This window comes from Oncorhynchus nerka, linkage group LG5, assembly GCF_034236695.1.
Source record: "Oncorhynchus nerka isolate Pitt River linkage group LG5, Oner_Uvic_2.0, whole genome shotgun sequence".
Lineage (NCBI taxonomy): Eukaryota > Metazoa > Chordata > Actinopteri > Salmoniformes > Salmonidae > Oncorhynchus > Oncorhynchus nerka.
Genome location: NC_088400.1, coordinates 62,989,148 through 63,014,147, shown reverse-complemented (window position 1 = coordinate 63,014,147; position 25,000 = coordinate 62,989,148). Strand labels below are relative to the sequence as shown.

At 50.6% G+C, this 25,000-nt stretch overlaps 1 protein-coding gene across 1 annotated transcript in view; it reads left to right on the top strand.

Annotated features, from left to right (window-relative positions):
* The window catches only part of LOC135571821 (serine/threonine-protein phosphatase 2A regulatory subunit B'' subunit alpha-like), a 54,138-nt gene that overhangs the window by 21,648 nt on the left and 7,490 nt on the right, over window positions 1–25,000 (top strand). Inside the window, 3 exon segments of the mRNA XM_065018864.1 lie at window positions 9,539–12,910; window positions 13,011–13,781; window positions 13,841–14,001. Of these exon segments, the coding sequence (XP_064874936.1) occupies window positions 10,492–12,910; window positions 13,011–13,781; window positions 13,841–14,001 (3,351 nt within the window). The 5' untranslated portion in view covers window positions 9,539–10,491.

The window sequence follows — 25,000 nt, the reverse complement described above, 5'->3', positions numbered from 1 at the left end:
TGTGTGTGTTTGACAGCATGTTGTTTGTCCATGAAGCTCCTTACTGGTTGTTTTATCTGGTGCCACTCTACCTCCCCCCAACAGACTGCTAAATAGCTAACAAAATGACTATCTGCATTGCCCCTTCTATTGGATTGAAATGTTTTGCACTGCCTCTATGCACACTCACACACACTCACACTGATGCACCAACACACACATACTCACACACACACTGACACACACGCTTAATATGCTTACACACGCATAACACCCATACACATTCATACTGACTCCACACACACACACACACACACACACACACACACACACACACACACACACACACACACACACACACACACACACACACACACATATACAATCATCATATACGCTGCTGCTACTTTGTTTATCATATATCCTGATGCCTAGTCACCTTACCCCTATACATATCTACTTATATCACTCCAGCGTCCCTGCACATTGTAAATATGGTCCTGGAACTGACTGACCCTGTATATAAACTCAGCAAAAAAAAGAAACGTCCCTTTTTCAGGACCCTGTCTTTCAAAGATCATTCGTAAAAATCCAAATAACTTCACAGATCTTTATTGTTGTCACGTTCTGACCTTTATTTCCTTTGTTTTGTCGTTATTTAGTATGGTCAGGGCGTGAGTTGGGGTGGGCAGTCTATGTTTGTTTTTCTTTGATTTGGGGATTTCTATGTTTCGGCCTAGTATGGTTCTCAATCAGAGGCAGGTGTCATTAGTTGTCTCTGATTGAGAATCATACTTAGGCAGCCTGGGTTTCACTGTGTGTTTGTGGGTGTTTGTTTCCGTGTCTGTGTTTTTCACCACACGGTACTGTTTTGGGTTTCGTTCATTCCATGTTTATTGTTTTTGTATTCAGTTGTTCATGTGTACTATTTCTTATTAAAAGAACCATGGACACTTACCACGCCGCATATTGGTCCTCCGATCCTTTTTGCCTCTTCTATTCGGAAGAGGAGGAGGAAATCCCTTACAATTGTAAAGGGTTTAAACACTGTTTCCCATGCTTGTTCAATAAACCATAAACAATTCATGAACATGCACCTGTGGAACGGTCGTTAAGACACTAACAGCTTACAGACGGTAGGCAATTAAGGTCACAGTTATGAAAACTTAGGACACTAAAGAGGCCTTTCTACTGACTCTGAAAAACACCAAAAGAAAGATGCCCAGGGTTCCTGCTCATCTGCATGAACATGCCTTAGGCACGCTGCAAGGAGGCATGAGGACTGCAGATGTGGCCAGGGCAATTAATTGCAATAAATTGCCTAAGACAGCGCTACAGGGAGACAGGACGGACAGCTGATCGTCCTCTCAGAGGCAGACCACGTGTAACAACACCTGCACAGGATCGGTACATCCGAACATCACACCTGCGGGACAAGTACAGGATGGAAACAACAACTGTCCGAGTTACACCAGGAATGTACATTTCCCTCCATCAGTGCTTAGACTGTCTGCAATAGGCTGGACCGAGGGCTTGTAGGCCTGTTGTAAGGCAGGTCCTCATCAAACATCACTGGCAACAACGTCGCCTATGGGCACAAACCCACCGTCGCTGGACCAGACAGGACAGGCAAAAAGTGCTCTTCTCTGACGAGTCGCGGTTTTGGCTCACCAGGTGTGATGGTCGAATTCGCGTTTATCGTCGAAGGAATGAGCGTTACACCGAGGCCTGTACTCTGGAGCGGGATCGATTTGGAGGTGGAGGGTCCATCATGGTCTGGGGCGGTGTGTCACATCATCATCGGACTGAGCTTGTTGTCATTGCAGGCAATGTCAACGCTGTGCTTTACAGGGAAGACATCCTCCTCCCTCCTCCCCCTTCCTGCAGGCTCATCCTGACATGACCCTCCAGCATGACAATGCCACCAGCCATACGGCTCGTTCTGTGTGTGATATCCTGCAAGACAGGAATGTCAGTGTTCTGCCATGGCCAGCGAAGAGCCCGGATCTCAATCCCATTGAGCCCTGTTGGAGGGTGAGGGCTAGGGCCATTCCCCCCAGAAATGTCCGGAACTTGCAGGTGCCTTGGTGGAAGAGTGGGGTAACATCTCACAGCAAATCTGGTGCAGTCCATGAGGAGGAGATGCACTGCAGTATTTAATGCAGCTGGTGGCCACACCAGATACTGACTCTTACTTTTGATTTTGACCCCCTGTTTGTTCAGGGACACATTATTCCAGTTCTGTTAGTCACATGTCTGTGGAACTTGTTCAGTTTATGTCTCAGTTGTTGAATCTTGTTATGTGCATGCAAATATTTACACATGTTAAGTTTGCTGAAAATAAATGCAGTTTACAGTGAGACAATGTTTATTTTTTTGCTGAGTTCAGTATGCTTACTTACATTCTAGTGCTCTTCTTATTTCTATTTCTCGTGTTCTACTTGACGGTTTCATTTGTTTTCTATAGTACTACTGATATTGATTACTGCATTGTTGGGAAAGAGCAAGCAAGAAAGACATTACACTGTACTAGTGCACGGACAGTCAAAACGTGAAACTTGAAACAGAGAGAGGAGAGAGAGGAGAGAAGGGGAGCGAGAGAGAGAAGATGGAAGAGAGAGAAGAGAGGAGAGAAGGGGAGCGAGGGAGAAGATGGAAGAGAGAGAAGAGAGAGGAGAGAAGGGGAGCGAGAGAGAGAAGATGGAAGAGAGAGGAGAGAAGGGGAGCGAGAGAGAGAAGATGGAAGAGAGAGGAGAGAAGGGGAGCGAGAGAGAGAAGATGGAAGAGAGAGGAGAGAATGGGAGCGAGAGAGAGAAGATGGAAGAGAGAGGAGAGAAGGGGAGCGAGAGAGAGAAGATGGGAGAGAGAGAGAAGGGGAGCGAGAGAGAGAAGATGGAAGAGAGAGGAGAGCGAGACAGAGAAGATGGAAGAGAGAGGAGAGAATGGGAGCGAGAGAGAGACGATGGAAGAGAGAGGAGAGAAGGGGAGCGAGAGAGAGACGATGGAAGAGAGAGGAGAGAAGGGGAGCGAGAGAGAGAAGATGGAAGAGAGAGGAGAGAGAGGAGAGAAAGGGAGCGAGAGAGAGAAGATGGGAGAGAGGAGAGAAGGGGAGCGAGAGAGAGAAGATGGAAGAGAGAGGAGAGAGAGGAGAGAAGGGGAGCGAGAGAGAGAAGATGGAAGAGAGAGGAGAGAAGGGGAGCGAGGGAGAAGATGGAAGAGAGAGAAGAGAGAGGAGAGAAGGGGAGCGAGAGAGAGAAGATGGAAGAGAGAGGAGAGAAGGGGAGCGAGAGAGAGAAGATGGAAGAGAGAGGAGAGAAGGGGAGCGAGAGAGAGAAGATGGAAGAGAGAGGAGAGAATGGGAGCGAGAGAGAGAAGATGGAAGAGAGAGGAGAGAAGGGGAGCGAGAGAGAGAAGATGGGAGAGAGAGAGAAGGGGAGCGAGAGAGAGAAGATGGAAGAGAGAGGAGAGAGAGGAGAGCGAGACAGAGAAGATGGAAGAGAGAGGAGAGAATGGGAGCGAGAGAGAGACGATGGAAGAGAGAGGAGAGAAGGGGAGCGAGAGAGAGACGATGGAAGAGAGAGGAGAGAAGGGGAGCGAGAGAGAGAAGATGGGAGAGAGAGAGAGAAGGGGAGCGAGAGAGAGAAGATGGAAGAGAGAGGAGAGAAGGGGAGCGAGAGAGAGAAGATGGAAGAGAGAGGAGAGAGAGGAGAGAAGGGGAGCGAGAGAGAGAAGATGGGAGAGAGGAGAGAAGGGGAGCGAGAGAGAGAAGATGGAAGAGAGAGGAGAGAGGAGAGCGAGAGAGAGAAGATGGAAGAGAGAGGAGAGAAGGGGAGCGAGAGAGAGAAGATGGAAGAGAGAGGAGAGAGAGGAGAGCGAGAGAGAGACGATGGAAGAGAGAGGAGAGAAGGGGAGCGAGAGAGAGAAGATGGAAGAGAGAGGAGAGAGAGGAGAGAAAGGGAGCGAGAGAGAGAAGATGGGAGAGAGGAGAGAAGGGGAGCGAGAGAGAGAAGATGGAAGAGAGAGGAGAGAGAGGAGAGAAGGGGAGCGAGAGAGAGAAGATGGAAGAGAGAGGAGAGAAGGGGAGCGAGGGAGAAGATGGAAGAGAGAGAAGAGAGAGGAGAGAAGGGGAGCGAGAGAGAGAAGATGGAAGAGAGAGGAGAGAAGGGGAGCGAGAGAGAGAAGATGGAAGAGAGAGGAGAGAAGGGGAGCGAGAGAGAGAAGATGGAAGAGAGAGGAGAGAATGGGAGCGAGAGAGAGAAGATGGAAGAGAGAGGAGAGAAGGGGAGCGAGAGAGAGAAGATGGGAGAGAGAGAGAAGGGGAGCGAGAGAGAGAAGATGGAAGAGAGAGGAGAGAGAGGAGAGCGAGACAGAGAAGATGGAAGAGAGAGGAGAGAATGGGAGCGAGAGAGAGACGATGGAAGAGAGAGGAGAGAAGGGGAGCGAGAGAGAGACGATGGAAGAGAGAGGAGAGAAGGGGAGTGAGAGAGAGAAGATGGGAGAGAGAGAGAAGGGGAGCGAGAGAGAGACGATGGAAGAGAGAGGAGAGAGAGGAGAGAAGGGGAGCGAGAGAGAGAAGATGGGAGAGAGGAGAGAAGGGGAGCGAGAGAGAGAAGATGGAAGAGAGAGGAGAGAGGAGAGCGAGAGAGAGAAGATGGAAGAGAGAGGAGAGAAGGGGAGCGAGAGAGAGAAGATGGAAGAGAGAGGAGAGAGAGGAGAGAGGAGAGCGAGACAGAGAAGATGGAAGAGAGAGGAGAGAAGGGGAGCGAGAGAGAGAAGATGGAAGAGAGAGGAGAGAGGAGAGCGAGACAGAGAAGATGGAAGAGAGAGGAGAGAAGGGGAGCGAGAGAGAGAAGATGGAAGAGAGAGGAGAGAAGGGGAGCGAGAGAGAGAAGATGGAAGAGAGAGGAGAGAAGGGGAGCGAGAGAGAGAAGATGGAAGAGAGAGGAGAGAAGGGGAGCGAGAGAGAGAAGATGGAAGAGAGAGGAGAGAAGGGGAGCGAGAGAGAGAAGATGGGAGAGAGAGAGAAGGGGAGCGAGAGAGAGACGATGGAAGAGAGAGGAGAGAATGGGAGCGAGAGAGAGACGATGGAAGAGAGAGGAGAGAAGGGGAGCGAGAGAGAGAAGATGGAAGAGAGAGAAGAGAGAGGAGAGAGGAGAGCGAGAGAGAGAAGATGGGAGAGAGAGGAGAGAAGGGGAGCGAGAGAGAGAAGATGGAAGAGAGAGGAGAGAAGGGGAGCGAGAGAGAGAAGATGGAAGAGAGAGGAGAGAGGAGAGCGAGAGAGAGAAGATGGAAGAGAGAGGAGAGAAGGGGAGCGAGAGAGAGAAGATGGAAGAGAGAGAAGAGAGAGGAGAGAGGAGAGCGAGACAGAGAAGATGGAAGAGAGAGGAGAGAAGGGGAGCGAGAGAGAGAAGATGGAAGAGAGAGGAGAGAAGGGGAGCGAGAGAGAGAAGATGGAAGAGAGAGGAGAGAAGGGGAGCGAGAGAGAGAAGATGGAAGAGAGAGGAGAGAAGGGGAGCGAGAGAGAGAAGATGGAAGAGAGAGGAGAGAAGGGGAGCGAGAGAGAGAAGATGGGAGAGAGAGAGAAGGGGAGCGAGAGAGAGACGATGGAAGAGAGAGGAGAGAATGGGAGCGAGAGAGAGACGATGGAAGAGAGAGGAGAGAAGGGGAGCGAGAGAGAGAAGATGGAAGAGAGAGGAGAGAAGGGGAGCGAGAGAGAGAAGATGGAAGAGAGAGGAGAGAAGGGGAGCGAGAGAGAGAAGATGGAAGAGAGAGGAGAGAAGGGGAGCGAGAGAGAGAAGATGGAAGAGAGAGGAGAGAAGGGGAGCGAGAGAGAGAAGATGGAAGAGAGAGGAGAGAAGGGGAGCGAGAGAGAGAAGATGGAAGAGAGAGGAGAGAGAGGAGAGAAAGGGAGCGAGAGAGAGAAGATGGAAGAGAGAGGAGAGAGAGGAGAGAAGGGGAGCGAGAGAGAGAAGATGGAAGAGAGAGGAGAGAGAGGAGAGAAAGGGAGCGAGAGAGAGAAGATGGGAGAGAGGAGAGAAGGGGAGCGAGAGAGAGAAGATGGAAGAGAGAGGAGAGCGAGAGTGAGAAGATGGAAGAGAGAGGAGAGAAGGGGAGCGAGAGAGAGAAGATGGAAGAGAGAGGAGAGAAGGGGAGCGAGAGAGAGAAGATGGAAGAGAGAGGAGAGAAGGGGAGCGAGAGAGAGAAGATGGAAGAGAGAGGAGAGAGAGGAGAGAAAGGGAGCGAGAGAGAGAGCCAGACTGAGATGGAGACAAACTGCCACTCTGGCATGTCTCAGGAGCCATTATTGTTACCATGCAACATTAATTCAGCCCTGTATGAACTAATATCCATTCAGCTCAATTTGTGGGACTGTCCTCACTTTAAATAGTGTTTAACCACTGAACTGAATACAGGGAGTTCATTGGCCAGCTCCGCCTAGTTACTCAACTCACTTCATAGGCTAGTGTATGGGGTGTGTGTTCAGTTTATGAGGAGCGTGTGTGTGTGTGTGCATGCGTGCATGTGTGTGTAATATGGGAGGGTAGCAGCTCTGAGGAATGTGTTCTCTCCCCCACTGTTCCACTGAGACTCCAACAAAACAGAGAGAGAGAGAGAGTGGGAGAGAGGAAAACAAATCCAATTTTGAAAAACTCCCATATCTACTGGGTGAAATTCCACAGTGTGCCATCACAGCAGCAAGATTTGTGACCTGTTGCCACGAGAAAAGGGCAACCAGTGAAGAACAAACACCATTGTAAATACAACCCATATTTATGCGTTTTATTTTATCTTGTGTCCTTTAACTATTTGTACATTGTATATATATATATATATATATATATATATATATATATATATATATATATATATATATATAATATGACATTTGTAATGTCTTTACTGTTTTGAAACTTCTGTATGTGTAATGTTTACTGTTCATTTTTGTTGTTTTTCACCTTATATATTCACTTTGTATGTTGTCTACCTCACTTGCTTTGGCAATGTTAACACATGTTTCCCATGCCAATAAAGCCCTTGAATTGAATTGAAAAAAATTGAGAGGCCCAGCACTACATAATGGTTATATCTGAGGTGCCCATTTCTTATCTGGATGGGCGGCGTTGAGTTCATTTATGAGGCGCTCAAAACTGATGGTGAACCAGTCAAAAACAAAACACATATGTGGACGTGTTGGAGAGAAACAGGGAAACATCTGATCATGGATTAAAGACATGACATCATCCAGGGACATCAGAGTTCAATGGGACAGCCTTGGGGGGATTAGAGTTCAATGGGACAGCCTTGGGGGGATTAGAGTTCAATGGGACAGCCTTGGGGGAATTAGAGTTCAATGGGACAGCCTTGGGGGAATTAGAGTTCAATGGGGCAGCCTTGGGGAAATCAGAGTTCAATGGGACAGCATTGGGGGGATTAGAGTTCAATGGGACAGCCTTGGGGGATTAGAGTTCAATGGGACAGCCTTGGGGAAATCAGAGTTCAATGGGACAGCATTGGGGGATTAGAGTGCAATGGGACAGCCTTGGGGGATTAGAGTTCAATGGGGCAGCCTTGGGGGGATTAGAGTTCAATGGGACAGCCTTGGGGAAATCAGAGTTCAATGGGACAGCATTGGGGGGATTAGAGTGCAATGGGACAGCCTTGGGGGGATTAGAGTTCAATGGGGCAGCCTTGGGGAAATCAGAGTTCAATGGGACAGCCTTGGGGGGATTAGAGTTCAATGGGACAGCCTTGGGGGAATTAGAGTGCAATGGGACAGCCTTGGGGACATCAGAGTTCAATGGGACAGCCTTGGGGGAATTAGAGTGCAATGGGACAGCCTTGGGGGAATTAGAGTGCAATGGGACAGCCTTGGGGACATCAGAGTGCAATGGGACAGCCTTGGGGGAATTAGAGTGCAATGGGACAGCCTTGGGGAATTGGGGGAATTAGAGTGCAATGGGACAGCCTTGGGGGAATTAGAGTGCAATGGGACAGCCTTGGGGGAATTAGAGTGCAGTGGGACAGCCTTGGGGGAATTAGAGTGCAATGGGACAGCCTTGGGGGAATTAGAGTGCAATGGGACAGCCTTGGGGGAATTAGAGTTCAATGGGACAGCCTTGGGGGAATTAGAGTGCAATGGGACAGCCTTGGGGGAATTAGAGTGCAATGGGACAGCCTTGGGGGAATTAGAGTTCAATGGGACAGCCTTGGGGGAATTAGAGTGCAATGGGACAGCCTTGGGGGAATTAGTGCAATGGGACAGCCTTGGGGGAATTAGAGTGCAATGGGGCAGCCTTGGGGGAATTAGAGTGCAATGGGACATCCTTGGGGGAATTAGAGTGCAATGGGACAGCCTTGGGGGAATTAGAGTTCAATGGGACAGCCTTGGGGGAATCAGAGTGCAATGGGACAGCCTTGGGGGAATCAGAGTGCAATGGGACAGCCTTGGGGCAATTAAGGACGTGTGTTGGTGTTTTAAACAGACCAATGGGCTTTTATTAGGTACTTCTGCACCGCTAACAGACTCTTAATACCACGACTGATATAAACATGTGAGAACACGTAGACCGTCCTCCATTCACCTCTCCTTCTTTCACCCTTAGGGGGATCCAAGACTGATCCATGGAGAACAGACACCATATTAGAATGGATAAATGCTGGTCCTTGGTCTGTGCGCATGTGGAGTGTGTGATGTAAATTGCGTGGGTGTGGGTCATTGGGCTAAACGGATAGTTACGTCAAAAGTTCAACTCATTTTCTCAGTGAAAATGGATGAAAATTGTATGGATATGGACACCTCACCTACGCTGACCCTACGACTCCCATTGAGATTGGAAATCACTAGGGCCAAGGACCTCACAATACAATACTATCACAATACTTAGGTGCCGATACGATATGTTTTGCGATTCGATACTGGGGTTTTATTCGCGATTTGATGTTCCAAACCTTTTGCTCACCATATGTCTGCTGCGGAGAGACGAGAGAGCATGAGAAAATACATTTTCAGGCATCATGGAAATAAAAGTACTATTTAAAAAGAACAAGCTATAGGATGAAAAATGTCCAGAGTTTTAGCGTAGGTACAGCCGACTAGCTCTAGCTAACATTGCCTAGCAAAAAAATGAAAATATATAATATACAGGATATATACACTAATCTATACTTTGAGTCAACGTATCAATATAATACCACCATCATTTTCATCTCTTCTCTGCGCTCTGTAGTTTCTTCCGCTCTTTTTGATCGGGAACCAGCGTGTCGTGTGTGTTTGTGTGTGTGTGTGTGTGTGTGTGTGTGTGTGTGTGTGTCAGGAAGTGCACATGCGGTGTTGTACTCTTTGATGATAAAGGACTAAGGTCCCTCATATATACTGTCATCTGGAGGATAGCTGGAGGGCTGACAACACACACACACACACGCCCCACCCCCACCCACACACACAGAGAAAAATAATTTGCTACAGGGTGACTGTCTAAATGATTGAACGCTATTTTTCTCTCCTTCCTTCTTTCTCTCCCTCCTTCCCCCTCACTCCTCCTTTTCTGTCAACTCACAGGTGGTGTCCTCCCATCAGAAACACACTGAGACCAGCTTGACAGCACAAGACGGAAGGAGGGAGCGAGAGAGAGAGAGAGAGAGAGAGAGAGAGAGAGAGAGAGGGAGCGAGAGAGAGAGAGAGAGAGAGAGAGAGAGAGGGAGCGAGAGAGAGAGAGAGAGAGAGAGAGAGAGAGAGAGAGAGAGAGAGAGAGAGAGAGAGAGAGAGAGAGAGAGAGAGAGAGAGAGAGAGAGGGAGCGAGAGAGAGAGAGGGAGCGAGAGAGAGAGAGAGAGAGAGAGGGAGCGAGAGAGAGAGAGAGAGAGAGAGAGAGAGAGAGAGAGAGTCGACATCTGTGAATCACATCAAGGCAGCTGTGGTTAGAGTGTACTGCAGTTATTTTACGAATGAGAGGCAGAGAGGGGGACTGAAGTGGAGAGAAGGAGAGAGAAGGACAAAAAGAGGGGGGGCCTGGGTGAGTTTCCAAGCCTAGGACGGTGAACCCTGATCGGGGGGGTCTTTCAGGCGACAGTGGGGTTAGACCAGGCCCCTGGAGTTCCTTTGGAGAGATGAGGACCTCTGAGAAGACAGTGTTTAGACACAGGTGAAAATCAAATGAATCCTGACTAATGGATCCTGTGATTACAACATGGATTGACCTTTTCTTCTTCTCATCTGAAGGGATATTTTCGTTTTTTTATGTGGACGTTTTTCTGTGTGGAAATTTTTTTCTAAATTAATTTGGAGTTTCAAGTCTTTCTGGTGTGGATTTTAAGGAGGCTGTTTAGTTGACTCTGTGGATCTGAAACTGCCCCACTCCTCTGAAGGGATCTAAACAATAACTATTTTGGCCTTGGATTTCTTTCACATATCATTTTTTGCTGGAGTTTTGTGTTTTTTTCCAATATGTTTTTTTCATGCAGTAATTGAGACTGCTTTGTAACCTTGGTAACCAAGCGGTAACTGAGCGGTAACCATGGCAGCAGCCTATCGCGTGGTAGTGAGCAGTGTTAGTTGCTACAGCAGCGTGGTGGTGGACCGTCGGGCTCAGAGTCACGCGGTGCACTACTGCTCCGGGTCATGTGGGGCGCTGTCCCAGGGACTGGACTGTACTGTTGCCCATCGCAGCACCTGCTCCGAGCTGCTGACCGCCCCCTCACACACACACGCTCACACACACCCCGACCCCTCACACACATTCACACACAAGCTGACCCGAAACGCGAACTCTCCTCACCAAATCCCCAACAGCTGTAAATTTAGTATCACCAGCTCTATCGGGAGTTTTGGTGTTCCTAATGATCCTAACAGTGTGTATGGTGTGGTGGGGGAGGACAGTCCTCCATGGCGAGGTAAGAAGGCCAACACTACCACCACTACTACCAGCTCTGGTCCTGACCGGCCTCTCCAGAGCTCTGCCAGTCTGAAGGACATCACAGGAGAAGCCATCAACCTGGCCAGTGGCAAACTCAAAGAGTTCTCCTTCGAGAAGCTCCGCCTCTCCACCAGTCATGTGACCTTCAGGAAAGGTCGCAAGGTCAGGCCGGACTCCTACAGCCGTCGGTCCACGGACCTCGACATCGTCTACGGACACTTCACTGGGAACTTCGGAGGAACGGGGAATGGGACTATTACCGGAAATGGAAATGCCAATGATGAGAACCTGCCTCCTTTCAGCGACACCACCAAGGTGCTCAAAGGCCTATCGCCTGCTAGCATCACCGCCGGGGGCGGGTCTCTATCCACAACCAGCCTATCCAGTGTCTCTAGGGCCGGGGGCGGGTCCACCAGTAGCCTATCCAGCGCCTGCTCTGGTTCCTTGGAGGCGGGGCTAAACACAGTGGCGTCTCTCTACCTCAGCTCATTAGCCGACGAGTCCCTCATCGCCCGGTTACTGGAGAAGACCCGTGCAGGGGAGGAGGGAGGAGTGGGAGGAGCAGGGGGGGAAGACATACGGGCCTGTCTGGACATTCTGGTCAAGTGTTCAGAGGACTTGAAGAAATGTACTGACATCATCAAGCAGTGTATCAGTAGGAAGAGTCCCGGGGGAGGGGAGGATGGGGGAGCCAGTCCAGAGAGCATCTACAGAGCTGTGATGACCAGACTGAGCTCCTATCTGAGGAAACTGCCTCTAGAGCTGGAGGGGGCTGGGTTAGGGTTAGGGGCTGGAGGTCAAGGGTCAGGGATTGGAGGTAATAGCGAGTTGGCCGAGCTGGTTAGTAGTCTCCATATGCTGCAGCAAGCTGCTGTCCCCTTCTCACCCATATTTGGGAATGATCAACCGCCACGGTATGAGGACGTTGTTCAGAACCCTCCCTTACCCAAGAGCAGGGATATACTGCCACCCTCGTCACTCGCTCCAGACTCTTCTCTCTCTTTGTCCACTACGCCTGAGACAGCAGGGAGACATAAGCTTCAGACCAACGGGATGCAGCACACACACACTCTGTCACACACACACTCTCCCTCACCGCACACACACACGTTGTCCGTTTCTACCCCTCCATCCCAGGCACACACACCTTCATCGCAAACACACACTCCGTCAGCGCGCACACACACTCCGTCCATCTCCCCCATGGAGGCTCTCTTCATTGAGGAGGACGCAGACCTGGGAAGGGGGCTGAACAGGGCTTCCAGACACACACACTCACACACACCGACCAGAAGCCTCACACACACTCACAGTCGGAACGGGACAGCTTTTAGTCCACACACACCCCCCAGCTCCGCGCACACACACCTCAGCCCCAATCTGTCACACGTACACGTTACACACACACTCCAGTCTGCTGGTGAAGACCTCACCTGCCCCCCAACCTCCGAACACACCCCTCCTGTCACTCATAGAGACGACGACATCGACAGGCTTCTGATGGACTTGGAGTGTCTGTCGCAGAGCATGGGTCGGGAGAGAGACCGAGTCAGAGAGGGAGAGAGAGAAAGAGAGGCAGAGCCCCCTCTCCCCATTAAGACCAGACAGAGGGGGACAGAACAGGGGAACACCTCCACACAAACGCAACCCTCTCTCCAGAAACAAACCCAAATCAACCCCCAGGCTCAAAGGCCTGTTCCTGTTAGTCACCTAACTGCTAACGCCCAGGCCACTAGGTCGACCCCCAGCTCCCCTGCTCCTCTTCTCCAGGCAGAGGGCAGCGTGGTGGGGCTGGGAGATGAGGAGGACAGGGCCCTGCTGCTGAGGATCCTGGAGAGCATTGAGAGCTTTGCCCAGGAGCTGGTGGACTCTGGGGGTAGTCCTGGGAACACTGGGAAGACTGGGGCTCAGAGCAAAGAGAAGGAGGTGATGAGACTCCTACAGGACACTCTGGCTACTGCAGCCAAGACTGACACTCTGACGCAGGCCAAACTACCTGGATCTCCACCCGCTGGGCAAGGTGACTGTCCGTGTCCATCTATTCCTATTTACGGTATTGTGTATATGTTGCACGGTTCTTCTTTCTATGTATGTGAACTGAACTGTGTCTTTACCTACAGATGTATCCACGCCTGCACCCAGACCTACATCTGGTGCTGTATCCACGCCTGCACCCAGACCTACATCTGGTGCTGTATCCACGCCTGCACCCAGACCTACATCTGGTGCTGTATCCACGCCTGCACCCAGACCTACATCTGGTGCTGTATCCACGCCTGCACCCAGACCTACATCTGGTGCTGTATCCACGCCTGCACCCAGACCTACATCTGGTGCTGTATCCACGCCTGCACCCAGACCTACATCTGGTGCTGTAGCCACACCTGCACCCAGACCTACATCTGGTGCTGTATCCACGCCTGCACCCAGACCTACATCTGGTGCTGTATCCACGCCTGCACCCAGACCTACATCTGGTGCTGTATCCACGCCTGCACCCAGACCTACATCTGGTGCTGTATCCACGCCTGCACCCAGACCTACATCTGGTGCTGTATCCACACCTGCACCCAGACTTACAGCTGGAGCTGTTCCTACAGCTCTACCTGTCTCTTCAGCTCCCACACCTGTCCCTGTTCCTGTCCCTGTCCCCACAACCCTAGCAGAGTCTGTCGCTACAGACCATGCTACACCTTCTGCCCTACCCACACCTGTTCCACCCCCTACAGTCGTACCCACACCTGTTCCACCCCCTACAGTCGTACGCACACCTGTTCCACCCCCTACAGTCGTACCCACACCTTCAGAAGCAGCCGCTAGACGTGAACATCCTCCTGTAGCTGACCTGACAGTGGTACTTACCACCACGGCCACCCCTCCACCGGCTGTAACACCTGTCCCCTCCCCTGTCCCGCCCCCTACACCCTCCCCTGTCCCGCCCCTACACCCTCCCCTGTCCCGCCCCCTACACCCACACCTGGAGAGGCACCTGTTGCAACCATCGCTGCTCCTCCTGTTGCCGTGAGACACCCGATTGCCCCTAGCGATGTGGTTGCCCTGAGAGACATCGGCTCGACGCTGCTCATCCAGCAGACGCCCGAGGTGATCAGAGTGAGTACCACTGACCGGCGTGTGTGTGTGTGTGTGTGTGTGTGTGTGTGTGTGTGTGTGTGTGTGTGTGTGTGTGTGTGTGTGTGTGTGTGTGTGTGTGTGTGTGTGAGGGAGGCAGGAGGGAGGCAGAAACAGGGTGGGAGGCAGAGACAGAGAGGGAGGCAGAGCCAGGGAGGGAGGCAGAGACAGGGAGGGAGGCAGAGACAGGGAGGGAGGCAGAGACAGAGAGGGAGGCAGAGACAGGGAGGGAGGCAGAGACAGGGAGGGAGGCAGAGACAGAGAGGGAGGCAGAGACAGGGAGGGAGGCAGAGACAGGGAGGGAGGCAGAGACAAAGAGGGAGGCAGAGAGAGGAGGAAAGGAAGAGGTGGAGACAAAGTGGTGGCCAGCTCTCTCCTCTCCTCTGGAATGTTTGGGGTAGTTTAGGGCTTTGTGCTGTCACAGGAGACAGAGCATTATTGCTCTGTGTTTGTGTGTGTGCGTGTGTGTGTCAGTATGTTAAAGTGGGAGGTACTTTAGGTTCGTGGGTGTTCCGTCAGTGCTGGGTGCCATGGTAACGTCATAAATACAGTGCCTTCAGAAAGTATTCACACCCCTTGACTTATTCCACATTTTGTTTTGTTACAGCCTGAATTTGAAATGCATGAAATATCGTTTTTGCTCACCCATCTACGCACAACACCACATAATGACAAAGTGAAAACATGTTTTAGACATTTTTGCATACTTATTGTAAATTAAATACAGAAATATCTAGTTTACATAAGTATCCACACCAATACATGTTAGAAGCACCTTTGGCAGTGATTATAGCTGTGAGTCTTTCTGGGTAAGTCACTAAGAGCTTTGTACACTTGGATTGTACAATATTTGCACATGATTCTTTTTAAATTCTTCAAGCTCTGTCAAGTTGGTTGTTAATCATTGCTAGACAGCCATTTTCACATCTTGCCATAGATTTTCAAGACGATTTTAAGTCAAAGCTGTAACTAGGCCATTCAGGGACATTCAATATTGTCTTGGTAAACAACTCTAGTGTAGATAAGTGTTTTAGGTTAATGTCCTGTTGAAAGGTGAACTTGTCAACAGGTTTTCCTCAAGGATATTGCCGGTGCTTTGCTCTATTCCATTTCTTTTTCATTTGATTTATCCTAATAATAACAAGCAAACCCATAACCGTCACCACCATTCTGGAAAATATAAAGAGTGATACTCATCAGTGATGTGTTGTGTTGGATTTACCCCAAACATAACTTTATGTCCTGAATACAAATCGTTCATTTCTTTGCCACATTTTTGTACAGTTTTACTCTAGTTCCTTGTTGCAAACAGGATGCATGTTTTGAAATATTTGTAATTCTGTACAGGCTTCCTTCTTTTCACTCTGTCATTTAGGTTCGTATTGTGGAGGTACTACAATGTTGTTGATCCAGCCTCAGTTTCCTCCTATCACAGCCATTAAACTCTGTAACTGTTTTAAAGTCACCATTGACCTCATGGTGAAATCCCAGAGCTGTTTCCTTCCTCTACAGCATCTGAATGACTTTCATGTTTAATTCATTTGTAAAAATGTCTGAAAACATAACTCAGTTTTGACATTATGGGGTATTGTGTTTAGACCAGTGACACAACATATAAATGTAATCCATTTTAAACTCAGGCTGTAACACAACAACATGCGGAGAAAGTCAAGGGGTTTGAACACTTTCTGAAGGCCCTGTATGTGGCCTACATATCAACATGGAGTAAGGTTACACCGCATGGTCAATCAACAGACAGGAGAGGTAGACGGAAAGAGAGATGGAGGGATGACAAGGAGAGAGAGAGAGAGAGAGAGAGAGAGAGAGAGAGAGAGAGAGAGAGAGAGAGAGAGAGAGAGAGAGAGAGAGGAATGTAGATGAAGTGGTCCACTCACAGGCTCTCCTCTCTGATTGGTTGAAGTGTTATTTTGGGACCAGTCTCTGTTGTTGTAGCAGAACGGGTGTGTGCGTGTGTGTGCGTGTGTGTGTGTGTGTGTGTGTGTGTGTGTGTGTGTGTGAGTGAGGGGCTGATTTGAGCACAGCAGGAGAGGGTGGGGGCTGTTGGCATTGGGAATGTTAATGGTGTTGTTACCAAGCACACACACACACACACACACACACACACACACACACACACACACACACACACACACACTAGGCTGACAGATAGAGGTGTGATGGGGACCTAAATCTGTCTACTACGGCATCTTGCTAACAGACTCACTGTCGCCACAGTGTAAACGGACCCTGTGTGTGTGTGTGTGTGTGTGTGTGTGTGTGTGTGTGTGTGTGTGTGTGTGTGTGTGCGTGTGCGTGTGTTTGTTTGTGTGTGTGTCTGTCGCCAAAGGGTAGGCTGACCCATTGCTACTGTTAGGTCACAGCTGAGTTTAGGAATAGCTATGTGTGTGTGTGTGTGTGTGTGTGTGTGTGTGTGTGTGGTGCTTTCTGACACCCGATGCCTCTTTGGCACTCTGAGAATTATGCAAATACACCCCAGCGCCAACCCCGCCCCATGTCCTAATTAAACATTACCCTGTCAGTCACACTGAAGTGCGACACAGGGGTCCAAAGGCAGTGTGTGTGTGTGTGTGTGTGTGTGTGTGTGTGTGTGTGTGTGTGTGTGTGTGTGTGTGTGTGTGTGTCTGGTGACAGAGTAATATAGGCCTTTCTGCACCTGTCAGAGTGTACCCATTAATCACCATGGAGACCAGGAGGCAAGGCCAGATGAATCTAAGGCCAGGCAAGCCAGTCGAATGCAGAGCAGAGAGCAAGACAAGACTAGCAGAACAGACAGCAGAGAGCAGACTAGCCATTTGGAGCCCAGAACAGAAATTAGGGATAGCCAACCCTCCTCCTACCCTTCTACAGTGACTGCATTTCAAATGGCACCCTATTCCCTTGACCAGGGCCCTAGGCACTAGGGTGCCATTCGGGACGAAGCCAGGCACAAGATAATAGAGCTGAAGGAAAACGTGTGAGAAAGAGAAGAGGTCGACAAGATGAATGGAGGGGTAAACAGCAGGAGTTGTTGTCTTGGGGTCGGTACTTAATGACATCAGCTCCCGAATGCTTCCACAGGAAATTAGGTCACAGCAGGAAGCTCAGCCAAGCGGTGAAAGAAGCCCCCTCCCCCACTTTCCCACTACTTCCCTCTCTAACACAAAAATACACACACAGACACACCTTGGACTCATGGAGTCAGTGTTGCTGTGTGTAAGGATTTTCCAACACTGACAATAGCCTCCAAGGTTAGCCACCCACACACACGCACACACACACACACACACGAAGCCTCCAGTCCCATGGTGACATCATACACCACTCCCAGTGCAGGCTGGGATATTGTCCAAACAATATTTCCCAGACACACACACATAGAAAGAGAGAGAGAATAGAGAACAACATCTGAAGAACTACACTTGATGCCATCACATTCCTCTACACACACACACGCACACACGCGCACAAACACACAGAGGTAAGGATTAACATGTAACAGTCTCTCCGGTCACCTTAGTAACCATTGTTTGTTTACACAACTTCCTACATTTGTAATAAGTGTGTGTGTGTCTGTGTCTGTGTGTCCTGCAGCTCTCTGCTGTCATCTAGTTTTACTCTGCTGTTAACACACAGAGTTAAACAGGAGACATTCACCAGGGGCAACGTCATCCTCCTCCTGCTTCATCTAGGAGCTCTGCCTCCATCTGTTGGAGGAGAGGGGTACTTCAGTACAAGAGGTCTGCTGGAGGACAGGGGTACTGCAGTACAAGAGGTCTGTTGGGGGACAGGGGTACTGCAGTACAAGAGGTCTGTTGGGGGACAGGGGTACTGCAGTACAAGAGGTCTGCTGGAGGAGAGGGGTACTGCAGTACAAGAGGTCTGTTGGGGGACAGGGGTCTACAAGAGGTCTGGGGGACAGGGTACTGCAGTACAAGAGGTCTGCTGGAGGACAGGGGTACTGCAGTACAAGAGGTCTGCTGGAGGACAGGGGTACTGCAGTACAAGAGGTCTGCTGGAGGACAGGGGTACTGCAGTACAAGAGGTCTGCTGGGGGACAGGGGTACTGCAGTACAAGAGGTCTGTTGGGGGAGAGGGGTACTGCAGTACAAGAGGTCTGTTGGGGGACAGGGGTACTGCAGTACAAGAGGTCTGTTGGGGGACAGGGGTACTGCAGTACAAGAGGGCTGCTGGAGGAGAGGGGTACTGCAGTACAAGAGGTCTGTTGGGGGACAGGGGTACTGCAGTACAAGAGGTCTGCTGGAGGACAGGGGTACTGCAGTACAAGAGGTCTGCTGGAGGACAGGGGTACTGCAGTACAAGAGGTCTGCTGGGGGACAGGGGTACTGCAGTACAAGAGGTCTGCTGGAGGACAGGGGTACTGCAGTACAAGAGGTCTGCTGGGGGACAGGGGTACTGCAGTACAAGAGGTCTGTTGGGGGAGAGGGGTACTGCAGTACAAGAGGTCTGCTGGAGGAGAGGGGTACTGCAGTACAAGAGGTCTGCTGGGGGACAGGGGTACTGCAGTACAAGAGGTCTGCTGGGGGACAGGGGTACTGCAGTACAAGAGGTCTGCTGGGGAACATGGGTACTGCAGTACAAGAGGTCTGCTGGGGGACAGGGGTACTGCAGTACAAGAGGTCTGCTGGGGGAGAGGGGTACTGCAGTACAAGAGGTCTGCTGGAGGACAGGGGTACTGCAGTACAAGAGGTCTGCTGGAGGAGAGGGGTACTGCAGTACAAGAGGTCTGTTGGGGGAGAGGGGTACTGCAGTACAAGAGGTCTGCTGGGGGAGAGGGGTACTGCAGTACAAGAGGTCTGCTGGGGGAGAGGAGTACTGCAGTACAAGAGGTCTGCTGGGGGACAGGGGTACTGCAGTACAAGAGGTCTGCTGGGGGAGAGGGGTACTGCAGTACAAGAGGTCTGCTGGAGGAGAGGGGTACTGCAGTACAAGAGGTCTGCTGGGGGAGAGGGGTACTGCAGTACAAGAGGTCTGCTGGGGAACATGGGTACTGCAGTACAAGAGGTCTGCTGGAGGAGAGGGGTACTGCAGTACAAGAGGTCTGCTGGGGGACAGGGGTACTGCAGTACAAGAGGTCTGCTGGAGGAGAGGGGTACTGCAGTACAAGAGGTCTGCTGGAGGACAGGGGTACTGCAGTACAAGAGGTCTGCTGGGGGACAGGGGTACTGCAGTACAAGAGGTCTGCTGGAGGAGAGGGGTACTGCAGTACAAGAGGTCTGCTGGGGGACAGGGGTACTGCTACAGCCCTACAGGTGTACAGGGGAGGGTAAAGGAGGAGAGAAGAGATGGAGGAGCAGGTGTTTATCTGGATCTGAGTGGGTCTAGGAGAGAGAGAACATATATGTTACAGTGCAATCTGGCAGGTTTCTGAAATAGTTAAGAAATAGTCTGTGTTATGTGTTAACTACTGGGTCTGGTCAGCTTCTAACTCAGACACATAGTGCCCTCATTTCTGCGGATGTGCGCGCGCGCGAGTGTGTGTGTGTGTGTGTGCGCGTGTGTGTGTGTGTGTGTGTTGGGAGAGGAAGTGAGTCTGGGAATAGAGCAGAGATGTGAAATGGGTTTCCTCGTTGTTGGCACGGTTGCCCTTAGAACATTCCGACCGATGCAGCCAATCCAAGCCAAGGGTCGTTACCACAGAGATGGCATTTATGCATGCCTATTTTCAAGTATGTGTGTGTGTGTGTGTGTGAAGTCTGCCTAGTTGCTGCAGCAGAAATAAGCCTATAGAGTTAAGCCAACCACTTGTACCATTTGACAACAATAAAGGACATCACAGTGACACTGGCAGTTCATTCTATGGCACTTTCATAAATGTTGTTGTGAAAACAAGTATCCAAGTAACTGTTGTTGATTTGAGTGTACAAGCCAGTCCAACTTAATTATAACACTCTTCTTACACCACACGTCAATAACAAAGTACTTCCAGCTAATGCAGTAGCTATCGCTGGTGGATAAGGGAAGGTAGCATGTGTTGAAGGTTTGTTGACCTTTCTCTGAAATATTGCTGTAATTTCACATGATGCTTCCACTTTAAAAGAATAACAACTTGTTAGTAATAGTTTACTTAAAAGTGAAGAGATTAGGGGAGGAGAGAAGAGAGGAGGAGAGGGGAGGGGAGGAGAGAAGAGAGGAGGAGAGGGGAGGGGAGGAGAGAAGAGAGGAGGAGAGGGGAGGGGAGGAGAGAGGAGGGGGCGGAAAGCGATAAGAGGAGGGTAGAGGAAAAGGGAGGGCAGGAGAGGGAGGAGAGAAGAGAAGAGAGGAGGAGAGGGGAGGGAGAAGAGAGGAGGAGAGGGGAGGGGAGGGGAGAAGAGAGGAGGGGAGGGGAGAAGAGAGGAGGAGAGGGCAGGGGAGAAGAGAGCAGGAGAGGCGAGGGGAGAAGAGAGGAGGATGAGGGGAGGGGAGAAGAGAGGAGGAGAGGGGAGGGGAGAAGAGAGGAGGAGAGGGAGGGGAGAAGAGAGAAGGAGAGGGGAGGAGAGAAGAGAGGAGGAGAGGGGAGGAGAGAAGAGAGGAGGAGAGGGGAGGCGAGGGGAGAAGAGAGGAGGAGAGGCGAGGAGAGAAGAGAGGAGGAGAGGGCAGGGGAGAAGAGAGGAGGAGAGGCGAGGGGAGAAGAGAGGAGGAGAGGCGAGGGGAGAAGAGAGGAGGAGATGGCAGGGGAGAAGAGAGCAGGAGAGGGGAGGAGAGAAGAGAGGAGGAGAGGGGAGGAGAGAAGAGAGGAGGAGAGGGGAGGGGAGAAGAGAGGAGGAGAGGGCAGGGGAGAAGAGAGGAGGAGAGGGGAGAAGAGAGGAGGAGAGGCGAGGGGAGAAGAGAGGAGGAGAGGGCAGGGGAGAAGAGAGGAGGAGAGGGCAGGGGAGAAGAGAGGAGGAGGGGGAGAAGAGAGGAGGAGAGGCGAGGGGAGAAGAGAGGAGGAGAGGGCAGGGGAGAAGAGAGGAGGAGAGGGGAGGGGAGAAGAGAGGAGGAGAGGCGAGGGGAGAAGAGAGGAGGAGAGGGCAGGGGAGAAGAGAGCAGGAGAGGGAGGAGAGAAGAGAGGAGGAGAGGGGAGGGGAGAAGAGAGGAGGAGAGGGCAGGGGAGAAGAGAGCAGGAGAGGGGAGGAGAGAAGAGAGGAGAGAGGCGGAAAGCGATAAGAGGAGGGTAGAGGAAAAGGGAGGGCAGGAGAGGGGAGGAGAGAAGAGAGGAGGAGAGGGGAGGGGAGAAGAGAGGAGGGGGGCGGAAAGCGATAAGAGGAGGGTAGAGTAAAAGGGAGGGCAGGAGAGGGGAGGAGAGAAGAGAGGAGGAGAGGGGAGGGGAGAAGAGAGGAGGGGGCGGAAAGCGATAAGAGGAGGGTAGAGGAAAAGGGAGGGCAGGAGAGGGGAGGACGAGGCCTAGGGTCAGTCTAGCGGACCGGTTTAAGTCGCTACCTCTGGTGCACAAATACCACTGCAGCATGGACTCAAATCCACTGCTATTACAGCGCTCTCTTTTCTCCTCTTTTCTCTCTAATTCTGTACTGCCCCACTCCTTTACAAAAAGACAAACGAAAAGAAGAAGAGGTTAGGGGAGGAGAGAAGGAGGTAAGCGGAAGAGAGAAGGAGGTAAGGGAAGAAGAGACGAGAAGAGAGGAGAAGCCTGTCAGTTGGTCAGCGAGGAAAAGAGCACGCAGCTGGGTCAATGACATCTGTTCAGGGTCCGCTTACACACACACACACATACGCACGCACACGCACACACACACACGCACGCACGCACGCACGCACGCACGCACACACACACACACACACACACACACACACACACACACACACACACACACTCATCTGCGCTTATCGCTGAGATTTATGACTCACCAAGTGCAGGGGTGCTTTAGGAACAACCAACCCACGTTTTATCTGTCACAAATAGCACATAGCTTTTAGCATGATTCCACTGCCAGCACCGTTTAGCTACATACAGACGCTTTGAAAACCGCTATGCTAATGGTGGACCGAGCTACTAATAATAGCACTGAGCAGATGCAACAGAAAACCACAACAAAGTCGTGTGAGCCACAGAATCCTTCAGACAATGTGCATTGCAAATCATGCAGGCAAAGAGAGAGACTTACAGTGCTATTTACAAGTATTTGAACTTCTCCTGCTCTTGGAGGTGGCAGTGTGTGTGTGTGTGTGTGTGTGTGTGTGTGTGTGTGTGTGTGTCAAGGATGTGACCTTGGCTTGACAACACTGCACCTGTAAATAATCGTGTGTGTGTGTGTGTGTGTGTGTGTGTGTGTGTGTGTGCGTGCGCGTGCGTGCGTGCGTGGAGGGGGAGAGCTGAAAACGCAAGGTGACTCCCTCACTGAGGGTTTGTGTCGTACACACGTACACACGTACACACACACACACACACACACACACACACACACACACACACGGTGGGATTATTCACTTCATGTCTGATGTTCCTGTCGTAACTCTCTCCCCTCCTGTCAGCTGTAGCGCTGTGTTCAGTTCTACTACCAACTGGTACGTGTGAACAATCCTCTCCTCCAACTTCCTGCAGCGTTTAGTTCCAGCCCTGCTCTAACATACCTGATTCTGTTAGTCAGAGGTTCATCAGGACATTGATTAGCTGAATCAGGTGTGTTAGAGCAAGGCTGGAACAAAGCCCTGCACGCCCTGTAGCTCTGTAGTAAGAGGATTGGTCACCCCTGTTATAGATTGTGAGACTCTCCCCGTGCAGCCTTCTGCACTACCTGTAACTACGCTGCACCTGGTGAGGCCAGTAGCCACAGATGTTTTACCATTTGGTTAGTGGACTGGGCACTGGTTGACAGGCTAGACATACAGTAGCACTGCAGACCAGCATTGAGGATTCCTGGTAATACACAGCCACGGCCACTAGATGGGGCTGAGCGATCCTCCAGTCCAGACTTCACTCAGAACATCCAGAATACTGTTGAGGCTAACTTTAGCCAGTGATGCTAGGGGATGGGGGGTAGGGGAGCGGGGAACACACAGATATGCAACACGACCAAACCAAACCCCCCGCCCTACCCTTTCGCTCAGGACAGCCGGTGTGTGTGTGTGTGTGTGTCGCAGCCAGACCTCGGCCTGTCTCATATTTCCCAGAGTTGGTCTCTCAGTTTGATTCTCAGAGCGACAGGCTACAGAAGGACCGTAGAACCAGAGAACCACAGGGGAGACGGGAACTTTTATACCCCAGAGAGAAGCACTCTGTTGGGTCACGTATAGCCACCGGCTGGCCCGCCGCTATGGTTTTACAAGATACGCTAGGAGCTAACACACGGATAATATATCAGTGCATACACACGGATAAGCTACGGACTCAACCCTGAGAGAGAGAGAGAGAAAATATAGGTGTGTCTGAGTGTGGGTCAGTATAGTATTTGTCAATATTAGAGAGTGTTTGTGTGGAAGTGAAGCAACAGGAAAGAGTGTGAGTGTGTGTGTGACTAGCAGACATGGAGTGAGAACCAGCTAGCTGCAGGTGGACTCAGAACCGACCTGGAACACTGTCCAGTTGGATCTTCCTTCATTTCTCTGTGGACTCATTTTCTTCTCTTGGGGGACTCTTTTCTTTTTCGATATATTCTGTTACTCTTTTCTTTTTCGATATATCTGTTCTCCTGGATATGTGAAAGGAATCATCCCTCGTTCCGTTGGACAGAATGGAGAGAATAAAATACTTTGGAGAAAAGAAATAGAAAGTTGGAATCCATTGCGTGGAGAGAGTGAACAACTGAAAAGAAGAGAGAATTATAGAGCTGTGGTCTGTAGATAGACTGTAGACTCCATGGAGCTGTTGGTTGTCTAGTAGTCCTGTCTGTAATTCTACACCAGGGCCGGTCTGTGGTTCATCTGTCTCTCAGGGGGTTTTGCTGCACCCTCCACAATCACCAGCTGGGAATTTGAATCAGCTTTGAACTTGAACCGCAACCTAAGAAACGGATGCAATAAAGTAATCATCGTCACCTTCATCCTCTCCTATCATCGTCACCTTCATCCTCTCCTATCAACGTCAGCTTCATCCTCTCCTATCATCGTCACCTTCATCCTCTCCTATCATCGTCACCTTCATCCTCTCCTATCAACGCCACCTTCATCCTCTCCTATCATCGTCACCTTCATCCTCTCCTATCATCGTCACCTTCATCCTCTCCTATCATCGTCACCTTCATCCTCTCCTATCAACGTCAGCTTCATCCTCTCCTATCATCGTCACCTTCATCCTCTCCTATCAACGCCACCTTCATCCTCTCCTATCATCATCATCTTCATCCTATCATCGTCATCTTCATCCTCTCCTATCATCATCTTCATCCTCTCCTATCGTCATCTTCATCCTCTCCTATCGTCAGCTTCATCCTCTTCTATCAACGTCATGTTTATCAAGGAGTCTAAAGAGACACTGCGGGGGGACCCTGATTTAAGATGTGAGCTCGCCTTCCTCTCCCGGGGCTGTGACCTCGTACTGCCCTCGCGCTTCAAGAAGAGAATCAAGACGTTCCAGCAACTGCAGGCGCAGGTTGGTAGTACAGGACTGGACTGGACTGGACTGGATAATACTGATGCATTACACACACACACACACACACACACACACACACACACACACACACACACACACACGCACACACACACACACACAGGTGTTAAACAGACACACACAAACACTCCCTTTTTCTCACACCAATAACACAAATAAATGCTGGGGAAGACAAGCTATTCTGAGGCAGATACCAGAGTGTTATTTTTAGTCCTGGGGGGCAGGAATAGAGTGATAGAATGGATGAGTGCCGAGAGGAGACGGGGTGAGGGGCGGGGTGAGGGGCGGGGAGGGGGCTGGTTCAGCTGTCCTACTTGATACTCACCCAGTACAGACGCTCAGCAGAGTGTATAGGGCCTGTAACTCGGACACCCAACACATTGCTGGAACCTTGTTTCATGGTGTTGAAACAGACCTATGTGATGTGCTACAGAGACA